The 19,842-nt window shown below is 36.2% G+C and overlaps 1 protein-coding gene across 1 annotated transcript in view; it reads left to right on the plus strand.

The window, feature by feature from the left end:
• Window positions 1-544: 544 nt before the first annotated feature.
• LOC109852778 (neuronal acetylcholine receptor subunit alpha-7-like) overlaps window positions 545-19,842 on the plus strand; it is a gene marked incomplete at its 5' end in the record, with an annotated part of 49,066 nt that continues 29,768 nt past the window's right edge. Inside the window, one exon of the mRNA XM_020424259.1 lies at window positions 545-619. Coding sequence (XP_020279848.1) covers window positions 545-619 — 75 coding nt within the window. The remainder of the gene's footprint in view (window positions 620-19,842) is intronic.

Genomic DNA, 19,842 nt, shown 5'->3' on the forward strand with positions numbered 1-19,842 from the left:
TGTGAGATTATCGCCGTTACATCCAAAATTCACGCAAATAGAATTGAATATTATACACATACAAAATATAAGAATTATAGATACACACACAAATATAAATTACAATGTATATAAGAATTAGACTTTTTACACTTTGATTTTCCTTACACTACTATATAAAAAACCTGCTCGCTATATTTTCAATAAAAGCTATTTTGTACGCGACCAAAACGATAATAGCGCAATCTACATTATAAAGAATAGTTTTTTAGTGAGTAAGATATTAGCTATGTTACTGCTAATCCAGTGACAAGTAGCTCCCGTTTTTGTTTATAAGATATCTCGAATAAAAAAACTTTGTAATATTTATATTTTTATTTATCGGAATAGAATTTTTCGGATATTTGTAGACAAAAGCCTGTTTATTGACATCAAATGTGCCATAGTAAAAACATGCGTTTCATAAAAGGTGGACAACTATTCAATAACTATTTTCAAAGAAATCAACTATTACTTTTTGGAATTAACAATTACGTTATAAGTTTGACTACTCGTTTAACTAACTTTAACTAACATTATCGAATTATCATTACAGGACGAGAAAAACCAGTTGCTCATCACGAACCTTTGGCTGAAATTGGTGAGTGTCATTAATTCTTCTTGAGAATCTCGTTTTTTTTTTGTGTCAAATAAAACGAGCCGCGACGTTTTCCCAATTGATCGCTGCCACTTATACGAACAAAACAAGACTTGTTGAATTTGTCTCAGTTATTTTTCAAAAGATCTTTAATGTTCGATCAATTAACCGGAATCTTGATTGATTTCAAGTTATTTTCAAGAGTGCGTCCTGCCACGATTCAGTTATTGTGTTACACATTACTCGCTTTTATATTCGACGCGCCTTATCGTTCTTGCAGAATGGTCGCGTCATGTAAATCAGGCATTTACCGTGTCGTGATGCAAAAAGGTGGGAAACAAAAATATCGTCATAAACTGCACGTGACGTTACTTCATTTACATATGATTGCGTTCTACCGTTACTCTGTTTATCACTCTGTTTATAGCTGTGTTTTATCGTAAATTCATCACGATGTATACGAGTTAGCGATTTTTTTTCCTCCCGCAATATATATCGCAGAAATCTTTCATAATTTGATATCTATTATATGAGGAGAACGTTGCTCGTTACACATTTATGTGTGTTTATATTTCGCGTTTGCAACTTTATTGTCGGATCGTCAATGTTCTCAAAGATGTATGATAGAAAAGTGACGACGACGCGGCGGCGAAGTATCCGTGACGAGAAAGGTCGGATCGGATTTTTATCGGGACCCGAACTATTAATAGGACAGCCGCAACAGGTTACTCCCAGAGCAGCACGAGGGAGTAAAAGACGCGCCCTTATTAGGTTCGCGACGGTGTTTTCTTCCAGAAAGCCGGCGTCCGATCCGCTCGGAAGCGCTTGTTGGTGTTCATTTGTCGCGGCTTATGAAGCAGCTTTGGATGAAATCCCGCGCGAGTTCACACGAGAGATTTGCGTTGACCTGAATTCGACGTCATCGATGACCGATCGTTCTCGACGATTGATTGACGGATTGGACACACACAGACCGCGCCCTTCGACGCAGCTGACAATCCAAACGGCGAAGGTCGTGTGATCTACGTTACGTCGCCATACCGGTTGGCCCTAATTTTGCCTCCTGTGTTCTTAATCTTTTACGACGGCTACAAGTTGATATTCGAGGGATTTGCGCGATGATAAATATTTCATTAAATTTTATCTCGACTTTATTATCATCGTTCAATTAACCAAGATCATCTTTTCGTTCTACAGAGTTTCTGTAGGACGAAAACTACTACATATCTTTGCACTAAGAATAATTTTGGCTTTTTACTTTTAATGTTATCTGTTTCGAACTCTTTCTCTCAACGTTATTTCGTCAATATCACATCGGATAAGTGTGATGTATTTGCAATTTTAAAAATACACTATCATGCGGAGAATATAGAAACGTCAATTTTCTTCCTTCGCTATTTAATCTTTTCCATATTCCGTGAACACGATGACGGCCAATGCATACGGAAGTAACACGCAGCTGCATTTGACTTAAAAAGTCGATACGTTTGCAAAATATAAATCATATCGATATTCAAGGAACATTCGACATTCTCGTGTATTGATGTACACTTTCCGGTGGCATTGCTATCAGATGCACTTGTGCGTCGAATGCACAAGAAAGGGGCCGAAAAATTAAATCTGTTCTCTACGAATAAGAACGATATACCTACACGTTTCTTTTTACCATACTAAGAAGACGATATATTTTTAAAATATGTTTTTGACTTGAGAAATATTTTTCTCGTATTTCTCGAAAAACATAAGGATTCGCGGAATAATTTTCTTGTTAAGCACGTTTTGAATAACGGCTTCGCCGAAACATCAAAATTTAACTTGCGATGTTAATTCAATGTTAATGGCTCACGCGATATGTATTATTTTCGAAAAAGCGCAAATGCTGCAAACGCATTCGACATTTGTATATAATTACGTTCGTTCGAAATTATTAACTTAATCCTTGCGGGTTGTTCATTAAATCACGCACACAACATGCGATATTCAATTTCATATGTCGCGGCCATGACATCACTATTATATGTCCGCCGCTGCATGTAAATTGACGAAATACAAGACGCGATCAAAAACTTGTATTTATATACCGGATCTCTGCCTATATTTTTGTGAACAATTGCGCTTAGTATTCGACGTTTGCACATAAATCCATTTCGCGAATCGCGCATATCAATTTGATAGATCTGTGTTTTATTAACATTTGGTTTGCAAACTGAACGATGAATTTACATTTGAAGACTTGTCAATTTTTACATGTGATGTTTCGCAAACAAAAAATCGAACAATGCTTTATATCTATGTGGCGCGATATCAAAATTATGAAATTCGATTTAATTTTTTTATACAAAAAAAATAAGATTCATCGATAATGCTCGCATTGCATATAACAATAAATAAATTATTAAAACAGGTCTATGGCGAACAATAAGGTTCCTTAATGTAAATGAAAATAAAAAAAAAAAAAATAACAATAATGAATGCGAAACGTTTCGATTCTAACTTGAAGCTTCTTCAGTCGCAAAATTACAGAAATAGCGTGCAAATACAAATTAAAAAAGAAAATTACAAAAAGATGTCAGAGTTGATAAAAACGTGTGAGATCTCATGAGGTATGCTCATATCTTAATGTGTAAAGAAAATTAGGTCCAAAGCGGGAGAACTGGTCGGCGTAACAGTCAAATGCATTAAGTTTTTATCTGAATGTTTCTTTTGTTATGTTGCGAATCGATGTTATTCTTGTTGTATAAATTTTAACTGACCAATAAGAATGATTAAAAACCATGTGATGTTCGAACATTATGTAACAGGTGTGCGTATTTTCGACCGGTGGTTAGTTTACTCGTTGCGCTTGTACCGCCTAAGGCCGTACAGATCTCTGTCGAGAATACACATTATCTTGTTATTTGTGTCTGAACGCCGAAAATGATTGAGTGCTGAAATTTATGTAAACATAGAAGTGTAGCGCGCGTGCGGAAATCTCTCGCTCGCAGAAATGCAATGCGATTCGAAACCGGTGCAGCGACGAGACGGCGCTGTATAAAGTTTCGTTACTTCGGTCTCATCGTCTCTATGTGCAGCGGGACGCAAGAAGGAAACGCATTTACATAATTTTCGCCCGAGCTGATGGAACAGGGAATCCGAAGTAGCGCAACGATACCGCAAACTTGCCCGAGCAACATCACGTGCGAAATACATGCACGAAAATACACACACGTACGCGAAACGCAACACGTACCGGGTGTCTCGTAGTCTGTAGACGCGATTATCCCAAGGCGTCTGTTAATTTCTTCCAATGAATGTGGTAGTTGCGGAAAACTGGCGAAATGGCCGCCTAGGGATTCCATAGACCTTCGGTTAATGGAGATACCGTGTTCAGATCATTTGGGTATCTTCCTCCGAACGGTTCGAAAAGGTAAGCTTTCGCGCTATATGTACGTTGTACATATTACTGCACGTGAAGGCCTTGCTTATTTTTATTTTTATTTTTTTTTAATTTGCACGCGTCGTTGCAATGGCGTTTTTTTTCAATAAATAAAGATGTTCCAGAGTTTTCTTTTGTGGCAAAGTGAACACATTTCGTATAAAATATACATGTAATAAGACTGTTAGTTTTTGAAACAAGATCCTGGAAAGGTGCCAGCAATGTTTTATTGTGTTCGTCAACCATTTTTAATTTGATTGCGTCATTAATCAAATCCTGAGCCAGCGAATCTTCAAACGTGTAGTTGATAGGAGAAAATTTTATGTTATTGACGGAAATATCTTGAAAGATTTAAATGGAACGATCTTTTACACGCGCCACTCTCGAGACATAATACTGGTAGATCGAGAGAGTTTTGGCTGAGTCGTCGCGGCAAGCGATATGTACCGCGAAAGACTGTTTCCGAAAATATACGATCTTTTATTGTACAGCATTTATAACGGGTTCATTAATATTTTTGTGCCGTGTGTTTCCTCATCATTACTGCGAACGCCTCTTCAAGGTGGACGCGCAAGAAAGTCTACGATTGTGATGAAGAAATTTTCTGCACCCGGTGTAACTTCTCGACCGACTCCAGAGGAAAGGATACTCGAGCAGGTAGAACAATATAGCGAGTTTCACGAGTCTCGGCAAGCTTTAATGGGCCGAGCAGTATTATGAGCGAGTCAAAGCTTCCGTTCCATCTATGTATATAGCGAGAGCTATTTCGTTTTTCTTCTTCTCTCTTGAGTATTGCATTCTCCATTTTCCGCGCTATAGTCGCGTCTCACGATATCTTCACTTTGTACATACACTTAGAGACGAAACAGACATGCTCACTTGAAATTTATGAACGCAGGAGAGCAATAATTTACACTCATGCAATTTCGAGATAAAAAAAATTTAGATATATATATACATATATTATAGAATCTATAGATATATAAAATTTTTGTATTTCATTCTTTGACTGAATTATTTACCAACAAAATTGTACCATATGATTTTTTTCGAACAGGTTTTTATCAAACGTCATCTGACTGTGACGTTATCTGGCTTAGATTTCAGCAAACTCAATTTCTCCATATTTGTTGGCTATGCACGATAGATTTAAAATTGGAAAATTGAAAAACACCACCAGAAATCGAAAAAAATTTTTTCGCGCGTTAACACAGAGTGTTCCTTCGATGATAAAAAAATAGAACAATTTTTTAAACGCGAATAGATTAAGTTAAAACACAACACGAAGCGAGATGCGAGCAGCATGAGAATGCAATTTTTGTTTGTAACTTCCTGATGCAAGAATGTTGTGAAAAAGCACTACCGGCGGCGACAGCTTGCAACTGACCTTTTTAGAGATCCGAAACTTTTAACGACGAATTTCAAATAAAAGCGAAAGAAAGAAATACGAGAAAAAAGAAGCGCACGATAAGCATTCGATTAAGATTCGAGTTAGCCATTAACGAGAGTATCTTTTCATTTGAAAAGATCGTAAATAATCCAGTCGCGATATTTATAGAATGAAGTTTGCGATAACGTAATTAAGCGCGCGCATGGACTTTAAATTACAATACTATTTTACGTGCGTGTTAATTACGAGGACTTTCAAATTTGATACGCTGCTATTAATCCATTAGATATAATTGCTCAATTAGGCGTGCAAGAGATAGAGCGATCATCTGATATCAATTTCACGCCACTTTAATTTTCAACGCCTCCTCTCGATACGTCTTATCTTTCCTTTTTGGCACAGGCGAGGATTCGTTTATGGAAGAGTACAATATTGTTATCAAAGAGCCTTTCTCTTCCTTGTCAGATTGGGGGCGACGATACGGGGGGAGGAAGTGAAACAATGCAAAAGAAAGAAATCGATACGCGTGATATTACGCGGATCGCTTTTCAGTGGCCTTTGCATACTGATTAGAAACGGATTTCCCGTTGCATTGTGTGACAATACAACTGACAAACGAACGATCACAAAAACTTACGATCTCTAGTAAGACGCGGCATTATGCGATTCGATACGAATCTTACAATGGGAAGGATCTCTGTTACATATAAAAAATAAATATCAGTAACACACTAGATAGTTTTGATCGGTAATTCATGCGAATTGCAAATAACACCGTCACGTGATATATATATATATATATATATATATATATATATATAGATTTACTTTTAATTCCATCACTTGCCTTAATCGATACCACGTCGTATCTCCGCAAAATTAATTGCAGCGCTCACAATATTGGAACGCGCCGTCGCTTTATTGCTCTTTTTTTTAGCGCTCTTTCATATCGGCAGGAAAAAGCGTGATTTGAAAGGTTCGCATCTTTATTGAGGTATTAATTAGGTCGCTGTAAAATTCATCAAGCTTTCGTCTCTGCCTCTCAGAATATGAAAATTGACGTTATAAATATATCATATTAAAATACACACACAGTAATAATACTACAATAAATAAATTAACAATATAATAATTGACAATATATTTTCAATTATATTTTTACTCGTATATTTACTGTCAGCTTGTTAAACACACGAGCGCATTTCCATAATTTTTCTCAAAACGTTCGTGTTTTTTTTTTACTTCTTTTCATCGTTTTAAACATAGAAGTATATGAATTACAGGATGAGCGTCAATTTCACTCGTTATTTCTTCGCAATTACAGTCATTTCTCTATTGACAAGAGCGCTCTCTTTTTCTCAACGAAGACATTTTTGTGCCTGGACAATAAAGGCGCATACATTTTCTCAAATTTCTGTGCAAATCTGAACCCCGACTGGCTGAAAACGACGATTCGTTTATTTCTATCGCACAGGCTTTGAGCACATCGGAGAACAACCGGCGAGCGCCGGAATATTTGCCGAAGTCGAGGTTAAGCTCGTGTATAGTGTTCCGGTCTATTCTATACCTCTTGCGAACAATTTCAATTATCTTTTGTGTGCAATTCGCCAGTAACAATCTGGAGAGGTCCCAGCAAAAAGACATAAAAGAGCGAACATTTTTTGATCGGAATGTTAAAAAATAGTAAGTTTTATTTTTCAGTGCACTTTATCTGATCATTTTATTAGAATACTTTCTAATATTGATTTTTTAATTGACTTTATAAATTTTTGGATTAAAAAATCTTATATAACTTTAACGTGGAAATAATAAATGGAGAGAAAACTCGCAACAATTTATTATATTTTCTAAGACTGCAAAAAGAGAGAGAGAGAGAGAGAGAGAGAGAGAGAGAGGAATTGTTTTTACCATTGCACAGTCGCTGCGTATCTATATATTGAATGAATTTAATTCAATATAAGTTTGCCGTCGATTGCGTTTGACCGTGCCGATTTGCAGATTTAATGCGCGCTTGCTCATGCGAGATGTGGACGAGGTGAACAATTTTAATAATATCAGTGACTGTGAAAGCAACTGCATAAAAAAATAAGTGATATTTTATTTATCTTTCTTGGTGATATGTATTTTTATTGAATATGTAGGTTTATGTATTATGTATCTATTTTGTAATTAGTATACCCTAAATAATAGCGAAAAACAGCGGAGAATAATTTATGTACGTAGCGTAAAAAATGGCTAAAAATTTTTTTTTTTTTCAATAAAAATTGTCGGTCCTTTTCTTGTTTGAGTTTTATTTTCTGACTAAAACGTTTCTTGAGAACATTTCTTTGCAAGAACACAACGTTTCTTTGAGAGATGTATACGCGATCGGGGACGAATTAGCCAATTTTCTAAAAGTTGGGTAGCTTCTTCGAAGGATCCTCGTTAAAACCTCGCAGTGCAACGGCATATTTAATGCGCACTATGAATTATTTATACTCTACGAGTAGTCACGGCTGAACAAATTAAATCAGCAATGATGTATAGTTCGTAAATATTTTCTGAGCGCATTTAAAAGTATTGCCTAAGCATTTAAGTACTTAAGTGTACACAAAATTCGTGAATTATTAACTATTTTCTAAATTATTTTACAAAGAAGTAGCATAAGAGCGCATTAATTTAGGAAACTCTGTGTGCTGTCACAACACTGATATCTTTAATAGCGCATGAACCAATTTATGTGAGACATTCCAAATGCTGCAGTCAGCAATTTTATTCGGAGGATTAATTACGACGGATTATGTATCCATAAAGTATTTACCTCTCATTATTTCATTACGAAAGAATAGAGTCTCGCAGCAATACTACGTTATGTGCATCAAAAGCGGTTAATTAAAAAACGGCGAAAGAAATAGAGTTGGTTTTCCGTTCCTGAGTCTCGTGGTTCTTCTTTTTACGTTGCGCGTAACGAAATGAAGAAACAGATACGAGTGTTAATTAATATAAATACGAAAGTTAATTAGCTCGGGAAGCACGTTTTTGTCAGCAAGTCAGAAGTTCTGCAATAGAAAACTTTCTGCAGCCAAGCCGTTGAATTCTTCTCAATAAGAGTAAGCAGAAGCTTCTTTGTTTGCTAATCTTGTTCGCCAATTTTTCAGTTAACAAATTGAAACGCGACATTCCGATACAATTTCCTTGCAGCTCTGACAAAATTTGTCTTGATTCCAATTTGCAAAATAAATATTGCCTCAAAATCGAAGAACATATTTTAGTAATGCAAATATAAACTCACGAAGCGAAAATATGTCAAAGAAATTATTTTCTGTCTTTCTCTCTCTTTCTCTCTCTATGTTACATACAGCCTGTTAAAATGGAACATGTCTATTTAAACAAGTGACCGGCAAAATAATTCGTTTAATGTTAACGGGACACGAGTTTGAAGTTTGCTCACGTCGGCGCATACGCGTCCGAAATTTGCACTTGCATCACGCGATATCGGAGAACAGAAACGTTGATTACGCTGTTATCGTCGTTGGTCACAGTTACATACTAGTTTACTATCACAGATCCAGCTCGCATGTCCGCCGAGGCAAGAACGGTCTCCTTACACGAGGGTACCTGTTTTCCAATAGATCCAGATCGCTGAGTTAATCGAGAGTGCATTAACTGACTCTAGAAAATTGAGTTACGCCACTAGCTGCTGGACTTCTTTCTGATCAAAGGATGCCGATATGCTTATAAGCTGTAGGTATAAAATCTCTTGCTGGCTTCGGTTGTACAAACGTACATTGTCATGCTGCGTGACGAGCGTCGAGAAGTTTCATCGAGGATCTCCGATTATCTTTTTGCTTGCCGAAATCAGCGGTGATGTACGTACCGAGTGTGTTTCAAAGCGTAAAATAAAAAAAATTGAAACTAGTTCAGAACGAGTGAAAAAAAGCGCGAGGAAGGGGAGCGTTCAGCTTTTTTTTTTTGAAAAAGTACAAAAAAGAAGGAATTCAGATGACTTTTCTTCTCTTTCTCGGATTTTGTTTGATTTCCAAGGCCGGGATCAAATAGGACAGAAACTATTCGATTCTAGTGAATTCCGCGATCATTCGTCAAGGTCTAGCTCTCTGACAAGCTGTAAATTCAGAAAGTGCGAAGCGCTCGATCTTCACGTGCCAAGCTCGATTTCACTTCAGCGTGCTTTATATTGGTCCCGAGTTACTCAGCGCTTTTATAAGTCTTCATTTACTTTTCTCTTTTCTCTTTCTCTGTCTCTTGTTTGTGTCGTTTGCGCTTACGCGTGTGTGTCGTATAGTGATAAGCCTCTTTTTCTCCGTGTACTCACGGAGCGGGAATCGTTCATCCTGATTGCTCTGAATAACCGTCTCGTTGTTTGCGCGGGATCAAGGTTTTTTGCGAGAGCACGCGATGTAAAAAGAATCTAATAAAGTTTCTTCTCTGCTCGCGTTTTCTCTGATGGCACGAGTTGCGCGTAGATACCTACTTTGATGGACTTCGGCAAGAACGATGGAGCAATCTCGTAACTTCATTTTATTAACTTTATTAACTTTGTATTACATTTAAATTTAGATAATGTAACTTACATAGTGCGCGGTTAATTTCCGAACCTAACAAATAAGATACATATGCGATAACGATGGATGTGAAGCGATTTCAACATAAAGTCTTTCGTTATTTGTGTTTACAAAGAAAAATATGTAAATAAAAATTCAAAATATATTAACAAATTGACTCACATTTGATTAATTTCTTTATGTATACCGCTTTAATTTATTTTATTGTTTTTCGACTCAGTTTCAACTTTCGTATATTGCACTTGACGCTCGCAACCGATGACGTTCTGATTGTTGATTTTCATTGTAATAAAAAAGATAACAACTTATATTGATTAATTTGTTATTAACTTTTTGATTCATGTTGGTAATTTTTTGAAGTTTTATTCAGCAAGTCCACTGAAGAAGATCCTATGCTAGGATCAAAAAGGCTATTTGCATTATAACATTGTGCAGAATATAATTAAAAATATAATTACACCCACTAAAAGAAGAATGACATGAAAGAGCCAGTTTTAAGAAAAGACCAAACAAACTATTTAAAAAAAACAATTAAACATAACGCTTATTGTTCTAATTTGTTGTTTATTTATTCATTTATGTAATGTAATAAACAAAAAAACAAAAAACAACAAGATTAATAGACATATGTCTACTAAAAAAAATGTAAAATTTGGCTCTTTCATATCGTGGTGAGCATTGAAAGAACCATCTAAATTATTTTTGTCAACATTGCTTTTAAAAATTGAGTTTTCTTCTCAGTTGTAATTTTAAAAGTTCCTTTAAAAGTCTGATTAAGAAAATAAAAGTTACTTAGTAAAGTAAAAAAAAATATAGAATTTACGTTGATGTTGGGTTTGTTAATTTTGAAGAGATTGTTTAACGAAATTAGTTTTACATTTTTGTTAACAATTGGTTACTAATGTCTATTAACAATTTGTTTATTAATTTTTTTTTATTAACATTCAAAGTTCTTGTTATAAGGAGTCGGCTCTTTCATATCATTTCTTCTTAGAAATCTCAAAATACAGTAGAATCTCGCTATCTCGAACCTCTTTAACTTGAAAATCTCTATAAGACAAAATAAAATAAAAATGAATCGAAAACAAAGAAGGAAATTGCTTTTTTTGAATACATAGTAATGCTACTTCACTTTACTGTTTTCTTGATTCTAATTTTTTTTTTATATACACAGTAATAATTATTTTTGTAATAAAATATAATAAATATATCTACATTATTCTTGTAAATCGAAGTTTTGAGCCTCTATCAGTCGAAGGACATAAACCTTTATACAGAGTCTCTATAAGTCGAATTTTCGTTTGCTTGACCTCTGTTTCTCGAAAACTTCGATAAGACGAAACCTCTATAATTCGTAGGTTTTATCCTTTCCCTTTTGCGATTCGAGTTACCGAGGTTCTACTGTACACTACAAAATATAAACGCTTTGATTAATAAATATTTACATAATTAAGAGACTAAATACATACATAAAATCATGATATAATAATTTTTGTGTTATTTCTTTACATGAAAATGTTAAAAAACAATAAAATTTATACTTAAATAAAATTTAAACTTACTTTTCAATGACAAAATCTGTACTACGGTGCACCGGCGCCATTTATTTTTAATAATCTGTCAAATGTTTGTAGGTAACACACATCTAATGTTACTGTATAAAAACTCAAACTTCCGTGAGATTCGTTCAGAAACTGCCGAATAAAAAAAAATGAAAATTGCTCTTTCAAAACTTGGTTTTTTCATGTTATTTTCCTTCATATTCAATGCATTAACTTTTTCTTTCATTATTTAAAAATCTAAATATATTAAAACAAATTTCTTGTAACATATAAGGTGCAGTATTTTTGACAAAATAATTTTATAATCTCTCATAAATATAAACAAATTAATAAACTTCTATATATGTATATGGATATGTACTACATATTTTATTAAGAAATGGTACGTTTTCACCGACAGTAAAAGAAGATCGCTATTGTGCGGATCTGTCTTGATACGGATTAATCACATTTCACGTTCAATTGATGTGAAAAGGTTGAGGGACGAATGTCGCAAAACGCGCCATTGTGAGACGGGCGGACCCGGTCGAAAATCCTGCGGATAATGCGAAACTTTAACCGACCCAGTTCTATTCGCGCAGATCGCGATTAATGGGCGCGCCCCGTACGCCCGGTGCATCTCTGTACACGTTATGCGCTAAGGCGAAGTAGCGTATTTACCTCGTCGTGGGTAAATATACGATACGTGCGCCGCGAACACGATTAAGGTGCCGTCGCGCGCGCGCTATATACCTAGCAGCAGCCTTTCGCGCACGAGCCCTGTGCCACGTTACCTTCGTAAATATACTTTTCTGTTTGTCGGTCTAATCTACCGCAGTCGCAAAACGCGCACCACTCGTCGCAAATGCGACAAATCCAGCGACGTTGCGAATTTTAGAGAAAAAGCAGTGATGAAAAGGATTAACTCTGAAAGCGTTCAGCAGAGAAGTGAAGGAACTCGCGCAACGTGACTACGTTACGTTAGGATTAATATTTGTGGAATAGAATGCTGGAAGAGAGTTGTACCTTAAATATAAAAAACAAAATCTTTTTCTGAGCAAAAAAGAAAGAGAGAAAGAAAGAGAGAGAGAGAGGGAGAGAAGAGACTGCATAATTTTTATCTCGTCATATCTCTTCTCTGCTGCGCACAGCGTTGAGCTTTCTGTTTTTCACACTCTCAACAACAATAAAGCGTTTTTCTCACACCACCATGCGGGTTTAATTAAGCAGCAGTGAAAGAACGCAACTTGCGCGGCGTTCCGAATATTAAAATTAAAATAGAGCCTCGATGCCTCTTAATTACCCGCGACTTTTAGCTGCGCCGAATTACAAGAATAGTCGCGCCACGATGGCGGAGCCAACAATTAAAAGCAGTCTTAAAGGGAGATAAACGCGATCGGATGCGCGCTGTTTAGATGTAAATAATGGTTGGCTAACAATCTCTTCGCGTAATTAATTAAATGTCTAATGAAACTTTGTGGCTTCGGTAAGCAAGCGTTTTATTAACATTATTACATGAGATACTGTCATTATCACATTATTTATTGAGTTTAATAACGGCGTGATAAATGAATTACACGACACTTTATTATAATGCCATTAAAAACTACTTGAAAACATGTTTTGTAAAAAAAATACAATGTCCTAGCAATGAGAGACGAAGCGAACTAACGATTGGCGTGTGACACAATTTCTTGAAATTAGCTAATTTTCACAACGGTATAACTAAAAAAATTAAGTGATCGCAAGAAGCTGTGTCACACGCCGCTCACTCGTTTGCTCCGCCTCTTGCTGTTAAGAGATTGTATAAAATAAGCCACTTTTTTTACAACTGATAATCGTGCACGCCTATAGAGTCCGAACCATCGCTTCCCATACGCTCATTGACTTACATTCATTAATTAATATCCCAATAACTATTACAAATTTTGCAAAATGATAAATAAATTTTCTGTTTAAATTGACTCAATCTACTTCCACGCTTTGATTTTGTTATTTGTTGTCAGACACTCTGTATATAGCAATTTTATATTTCTTTATATTTATTGTGAGATGAATTGAGAAATTGAGTGATGAAAAAAAAAGGAAGTGTTAAACAAAATTAAGAAGATGCTGAAGCGACAGTAAAACTCCGATTTGACAGCCATTCAGTCGCCTACGCTATTCTTGTCTCGGTCCGACTAGAAGGCGCTCCTGCTGGACAGTGTAGTAGCTGAGCGGCTGTCAAATCGGAGTTTGACTGTCGCTTTAGCATTTTCTTAAAGTAAGATATTGAACAATGTGGAGATCTATATCAATTATCGTTTAAAATGAAATTACCGATATTGTTCAAGATGGGAATCATTGTTAGTTAGCATTAAAAGTAGATGCATTTCGTTAAAACTGAAATATTTGAGTCCAAAAAGACGAACCGATATCTGTAACAAAAAATAGATGCAGCGTAGCATGTGTCATCAGCAGTGAACTGGTTTTATATATTTGATTCGGCGCAATTGACCGTCATGCAAGATCGTTTGTGATCGATCGCAAGAGGAGTTGTCGAAAGTTCAGAGATGAATTGGAAGTAATCCACAGAATGTAAAGCAGAATAAGATTTAGTTGTTAAAGTATAGCAATTGTAGAAATTAATAAAGTATTAATAATTTTTACAAAGTGATGGTAAAACTTATTCATAAATTGAGGCAATTTTTTACATCCGCTGCTACATTTCGCGCACAACAATTGCTACACGTCTCTAGGAATACTCTTTTACTCTCTTTTATTATGCTATTTGTGGACGTATTTCTAAACGTAACCTTATCCAAGCAAGTATTCTGATCGCGTTTTCAGTTCTCTTGTAATGTGAAATAAATTCTATTTTTCCTTCTTCCGTCGGTAAAGATAAAATTGAGATAACATTAGAGAGATAATGGAGAACGAACTCCAGCACAACACAAGGTTATATGCTCAAGGAAGAAAGCGAACTTAGTGCTTCGTTTGTCAAGCGTGGCTTGAATTTCAACGTCTCGTTAAATTAAATCCAACGTCCGAAGCGGAGGCTCGATGGGTAGGCAAAGCATTGCATAAAAGAGTCGCTTATTTCTCCACGAAGGTTGACTCGCGCTGAAATTGTAATCGTGGTAAATTGTCGTCGGCTACGGCAACCGCCTAATGGCGAAATATGACAACACAAAAAAGAATAGTTTTTTCTTCTTTTTTGTCATTTTCAGCCTCTTTTATGACCAGATCTAGTTATTAATAAGATAACATACTAAGGGATGATCTCCGATTTGTAGGAGTTAATCCAATTTAACACTTACTCTGCAAACCAGGGTCATTCGTGTCTGCGCAAAATCTACTTGCGTTTATAACTTACAGACGAGGGAAGCGAGAACATGCGAAGACATGCGATTTATGCTTAAGTACATATGCATAATGAGTGCAATGTATCCACTACATTAAATGTGAGATGTATTTATGTAAAAATATATGTGTTACACACAAACATATTTATGGATTGAATCGCTATACGATTTGTTTTCATTTCTTCGTTGTAAGCATGTAGGCAGGGGGGCTGCGCCCCCCCGCAGGTGGAGGGGTTTCGCCCCTCCTTTCTGCTCCCCCCTCGAAAAAAAATAGAAAACGACTTCTGATTACAGCTTCATGTCGATAGTATGTACGTGATTTTTAACGACACTTAATCAGAAGTCGTTTTCTATTTTTTTTCGAGGGGGGAGCAAGGGGGAGGGACGAAGCTTCTCCACCTGCGGGTGGGCGCAGCCCCCCCCCCTGCCTACATGCTTTCAACACAAAAATGTACATGTTGTCGGGAAAAAAGATTTATTTATGAAACTTTTTTTGATCATAACTTTTTTATAAACAATGAGCGACGGCTGAAACTTTTAGAAACGTACTCAGGAAGGTCATATTTACAATATATGTGAACGAGTAGCCGATCGGAGGGGGCTCCCCTATTCTGTATATTTACCATTAAATAATTTAAATTTAGTACAAGAGTATATAGAAAAGAATTTTAAATATGTGGTCTCCATTTGCAATGGCTTACAATGTCTGTCAGATGTACATAAGTACACGGTCGGATGCAAGACAAACAAGTTAAGCTACAAAGAGATCTGAAATGAAACCTTTACAAAGAATAAGCTGGCACCACATTTCTTTAAGGAGCTTCTCTTCTCGAGCTTCCGTTGGCGGAGAAGAGGGAGAGAGAGGGAGAGAGAGTATATACATCGTTTTGGAAAATATCTTGTACTATATTCTTTATACGCTACCGATCTAGAATACGCTGTCAGTTGCAGCGCAACAAAAGCTCGTCGCATTCCTCTTGATAAAAGTGCTACGATGCAAACTCGTGCTACGATGCAAACTCGTGTCACACAAGTGCAACGTTTACGCATCCCGACAACGCTGTTTTGTAAAGTAACGATGTCTTCTATCATCCTTCATCATTCGCCTTTTGTAGAAGCTTCGAAAGACGCTGTAATTGCGTCCCTTGCGAGAGAAGACTGAAAACTTACTATTAGTTGCTAAGCTGACGATCCGTCTTCCTCTCCTAAGAACATTACAAAGCGCGATATTTTGGAGATGTTTCGCTTAATGAACCGAATTTCGTCTAGTTATCCTCTCTTCTCTCTCTCTCTCTCTCTCTCTCTCTTTTCTCTCCTACCTTGACGATTATTTTGTGCTAGCGTGGGCACTTTAATTTTGGCAATAATAGCACGCTTTATAAAACTTATTATCTGAACAGAATTCAGACGTTAACCTTGCTGATAAATTCTTTGGTCTAAACTTAATCTCAAAATAATACGAAAAAAAACTAGTTTGCCTACATTACTACAACAATAAAATGAGAGTAACTGACGTTTATACTATCGATTTTCGTAAGAAAATTATATTTTATTTAAAATTACATTTTAGTCTGCAATTTATGTATATTACTAACATTTTATATCCGGTTTTTGCAGTATAAGCGCATGCTAATAGAGTCAAAACATATTGTCGTAACTTAGTTTGCAATACACGTAGACACTTTAAGAGGTTTCCAATCGAGAACTCAACCGCATAGCAATGCGGTCATTAATTCCATTAGCATCTTGCGAATACAAACCGGAACGATCGCGGTCTATAGTAGGTATTATCATCTTGCTCCACAAATAATCTGCTAGAGACTTTAACGTGTTATCGATATATGTTGCACAAAATATTGTATATTTTCTTATTTTTTCTACTTTTTCCGCTTCTTTTTCGCAAACTCATGTTAAAACACTTTGGCCGGGGCATTTTTTTTTTAAGCAGAATTTGACGCGGATATTCGAAGGGAATTCGCGAAATTTTCGCTCAATTGCGTTACATTGCGTTCAAAAAACTGCTATAACTTTTTAAACAATTGATATTTTTCAAAACACTTTTGATGAAAGTGAGAGATTATTTCTTTACATGATAATTTATACTTTTTAACATGCAATTAACAGTGATTGTCTTTTTTATTTATAAAGTTAACCCTTCGTAGTCAGACGTGGATCTCCTAGACCCACTCAGAAATTGCGCATCAAGGTGGGTATCAAAATTGGCTCTTTTGTGACAAGTACGTACTGCTCACTCTCTTCTGGTCTTATACAATAAAACAGCAATCGGGATTCCGCGAATCCGAGCCACGATGGTAATCGAAATTACTAAAATTCCCGATTCGTGAGTTTAAAACATAGATGCGCGATTAAATCTTCGGAAGAACACCTTTGTCCTTGTCACCCTTGGTCTTCGTGTCGTGCCAAAAAAGCGCGGATTCCTGAAGAAAAGAATTCGCAATTGGCTTGCGATTCGATTAAGCTTCCTCGTTTGTCTTGATCCACCACTGGCTGAGTGTCTCGCGCGAGATAATACCTCGACGCTGTGTTATATCGCCCGGATAAGTAATTGTTGTTACAGAACGAATGATTGTGTGCTATTTCATGCTCAATTTTTACTGCGCCACCCGTTCGGAACGCTTCTTCTAAGACTGAGTATAGCTGTCCCGCGCAACTGGGCTGGTAATGGATGTGGATCATAAAAGATATTTCCTTCAAACTCGTAAAACGTTTCTATACGTTTGCGTTGCCTTGCAAAGACGAAGGTCATGTCAATATACGAAAATTCGCAAACGAAAAAATAAAGGTTTTATTTTCTCGGTGACAAAATGTTCTAGCGAGAAAATATAATATACAGTCGCGAGTTTCTTTAGTTGCATCGTATAAGAATTGATAATGCCATGACGAATATATAGAGAGGAAACTTAAGACTTATGAATATCGCAGTAGCAGAAATTATATAATATGCACACATATTAAACATGCAAATCACTAAGCTACACGGAAGTTTCCACTTTTCGTTTATGTAGACGTATAAATTATTGCGCAGACAAACGTACACACTTCGTGTACTTTTATGTGTTTATTTTATATAAAAGTAAGGACAAAGGGCCAATAAGAGCCTGAACACGGATGTTAGTGTGCGAAAATTAAGAGTTTATTTTAAATATTAAAATCGTTACGTTTCGATCCCAGATTTAAATCATCTTCAAACAATGCCTGTACAAAACCACCAGCAATAAAATACAAATGTATAAAAAAAGAAAAATTTAAGATTACAAAAAACAACGAACTACAAAAACTTACGAAGTTGTTAATACGTTAGATGTCAAAAGACTTTCACATGTCGAACGCAGTCCAAAATTAGTAAATTGATAAAATTAATACGACTGTTACTCTTCTATGCTGAAAGTCAAATGCTCACAAAACGGTAAATAATTTCAAACCAAACTCAGTACACACAGACAGAGACATCTGTTAACAATATTAAAACCGATCGCTCAGAATTAAAGTCTCTTAAACCGGTCGATAAGAGTATTGTATTTTATTGCTGGTGGTTTTACACCAGGTATTGTCTGAAGATGATCCACACCTGGGATCGAAACGTAACGATTTTAATATTTAAAATAAACTCCTAATTTTCACACACTAACATCCGTGTTCAGGCTCTTATTGGCCCTTTGTCCTTACTTTTATGAGATTTTATCAGAGCCTTTTTTCGTTCCTTTCTATTTGATTTATTTTATATATTATTTCCGTTTTATCTTACTATAATTCTATGTATTTTTTTTTATCTACCTTTTTTGTATTCTTACAGTTCATGTAACATCGTGCTCATAAAATGAAAAACACCGTGATGTTTGCGACACCGTTAGGTTTTATAGCTTTCCGTCGTTACCGTCACCTAGTCGTTTTACGCTCGTCTTTTATCAGAGCTACTTCTAGGTTTCAAACACGCGATTTAACAACTCGACGAATCAGTAGCAAACAGTCGCTTCTCTTACAGAGTAATTAAGATTAATTGGAAATTAATAATACAGTAAGAAATTATATTTTGTTCCAAAGGAGAATTTTTGTACGCGCATTGCGGACCGAAAAGAATTGGAATTGAAATTACATAGTAACGCGCGAATTACATAGTAACAATTTCAAGAGTACTTTTTCTTAAGACAGATAAATCGAAATGTTCTTTTTTTTCGTAAAAAATACTGCTTCTCGAAAAATAGGTCGCGTCTCAAAAGACGCGGTTTGTAAATGGCGTTCATCTCGAAAGCCGCCTCGCTTGGAATTTCCGTAACTCGCGAAATCACAGCTTCGAGAACGGAATTCCACTCGGTTCCGACCCCGTGACTTTTATTCTGTATCCGGTTACTTTTGCATCCAAGACTTACCGGCTCTCGTCGCGAGCCGCATTCTTGAGAAACGTTCGCAAAGTGCGAAATGAGATTGCCGGTATTTGTCTTGTCCGTAGAAAGACGGACGGATCATTGCATGCTTTTCATAGAACGATAAGGAAAGATATCGCGTAGAAAAATACGAGCCGTCGTCAAGTCGAATCGTTCATGGCTCGCAGGAAAACCGAGAAGGGCTCGAGCTCTGCGGTCGACAAAATGTTTTCCTTCTTCTACGTTTAGTTTTGTTTAATTTTCTTCAGAGCTATCAAAGAAAGAGTATTTTTATAATTAAAAAAAAATCAAGCTGCAGCAATCAGCAACGTCAACTTCCCGCATCTGAAGTTGATTATATAACAATAATATGCGCGGCAATTCCGCAGCAAAGCCGCTGTTTGCGCGACGCCGAGTCGCGCATACTGTTATTAATTATCTCACGACGGCGCGCTCCATCAGCAGTTAATCAATCGGGGTCAGTGACTAATCGAGTAAGTCCCAAATGTGCACAAAATAAATTGGACAGCAGGATATGTCAATTGGACACAGACTCAATCGGACACGAGTTGAAACTGATACACGACAGTTT

The sequence above is a fragment of the Pseudomyrmex gracilis genome, unplaced genomic scaffold (assembly GCF_002006095.1).
Source record: "Pseudomyrmex gracilis isolate BER0280 unplaced genomic scaffold, ASM200609v1 scaffold_35, whole genome shotgun sequence".
Taxonomy (NCBI): Eukaryota; Metazoa; Arthropoda; class Insecta; order Hymenoptera; family Formicidae; genus Pseudomyrmex; species Pseudomyrmex gracilis.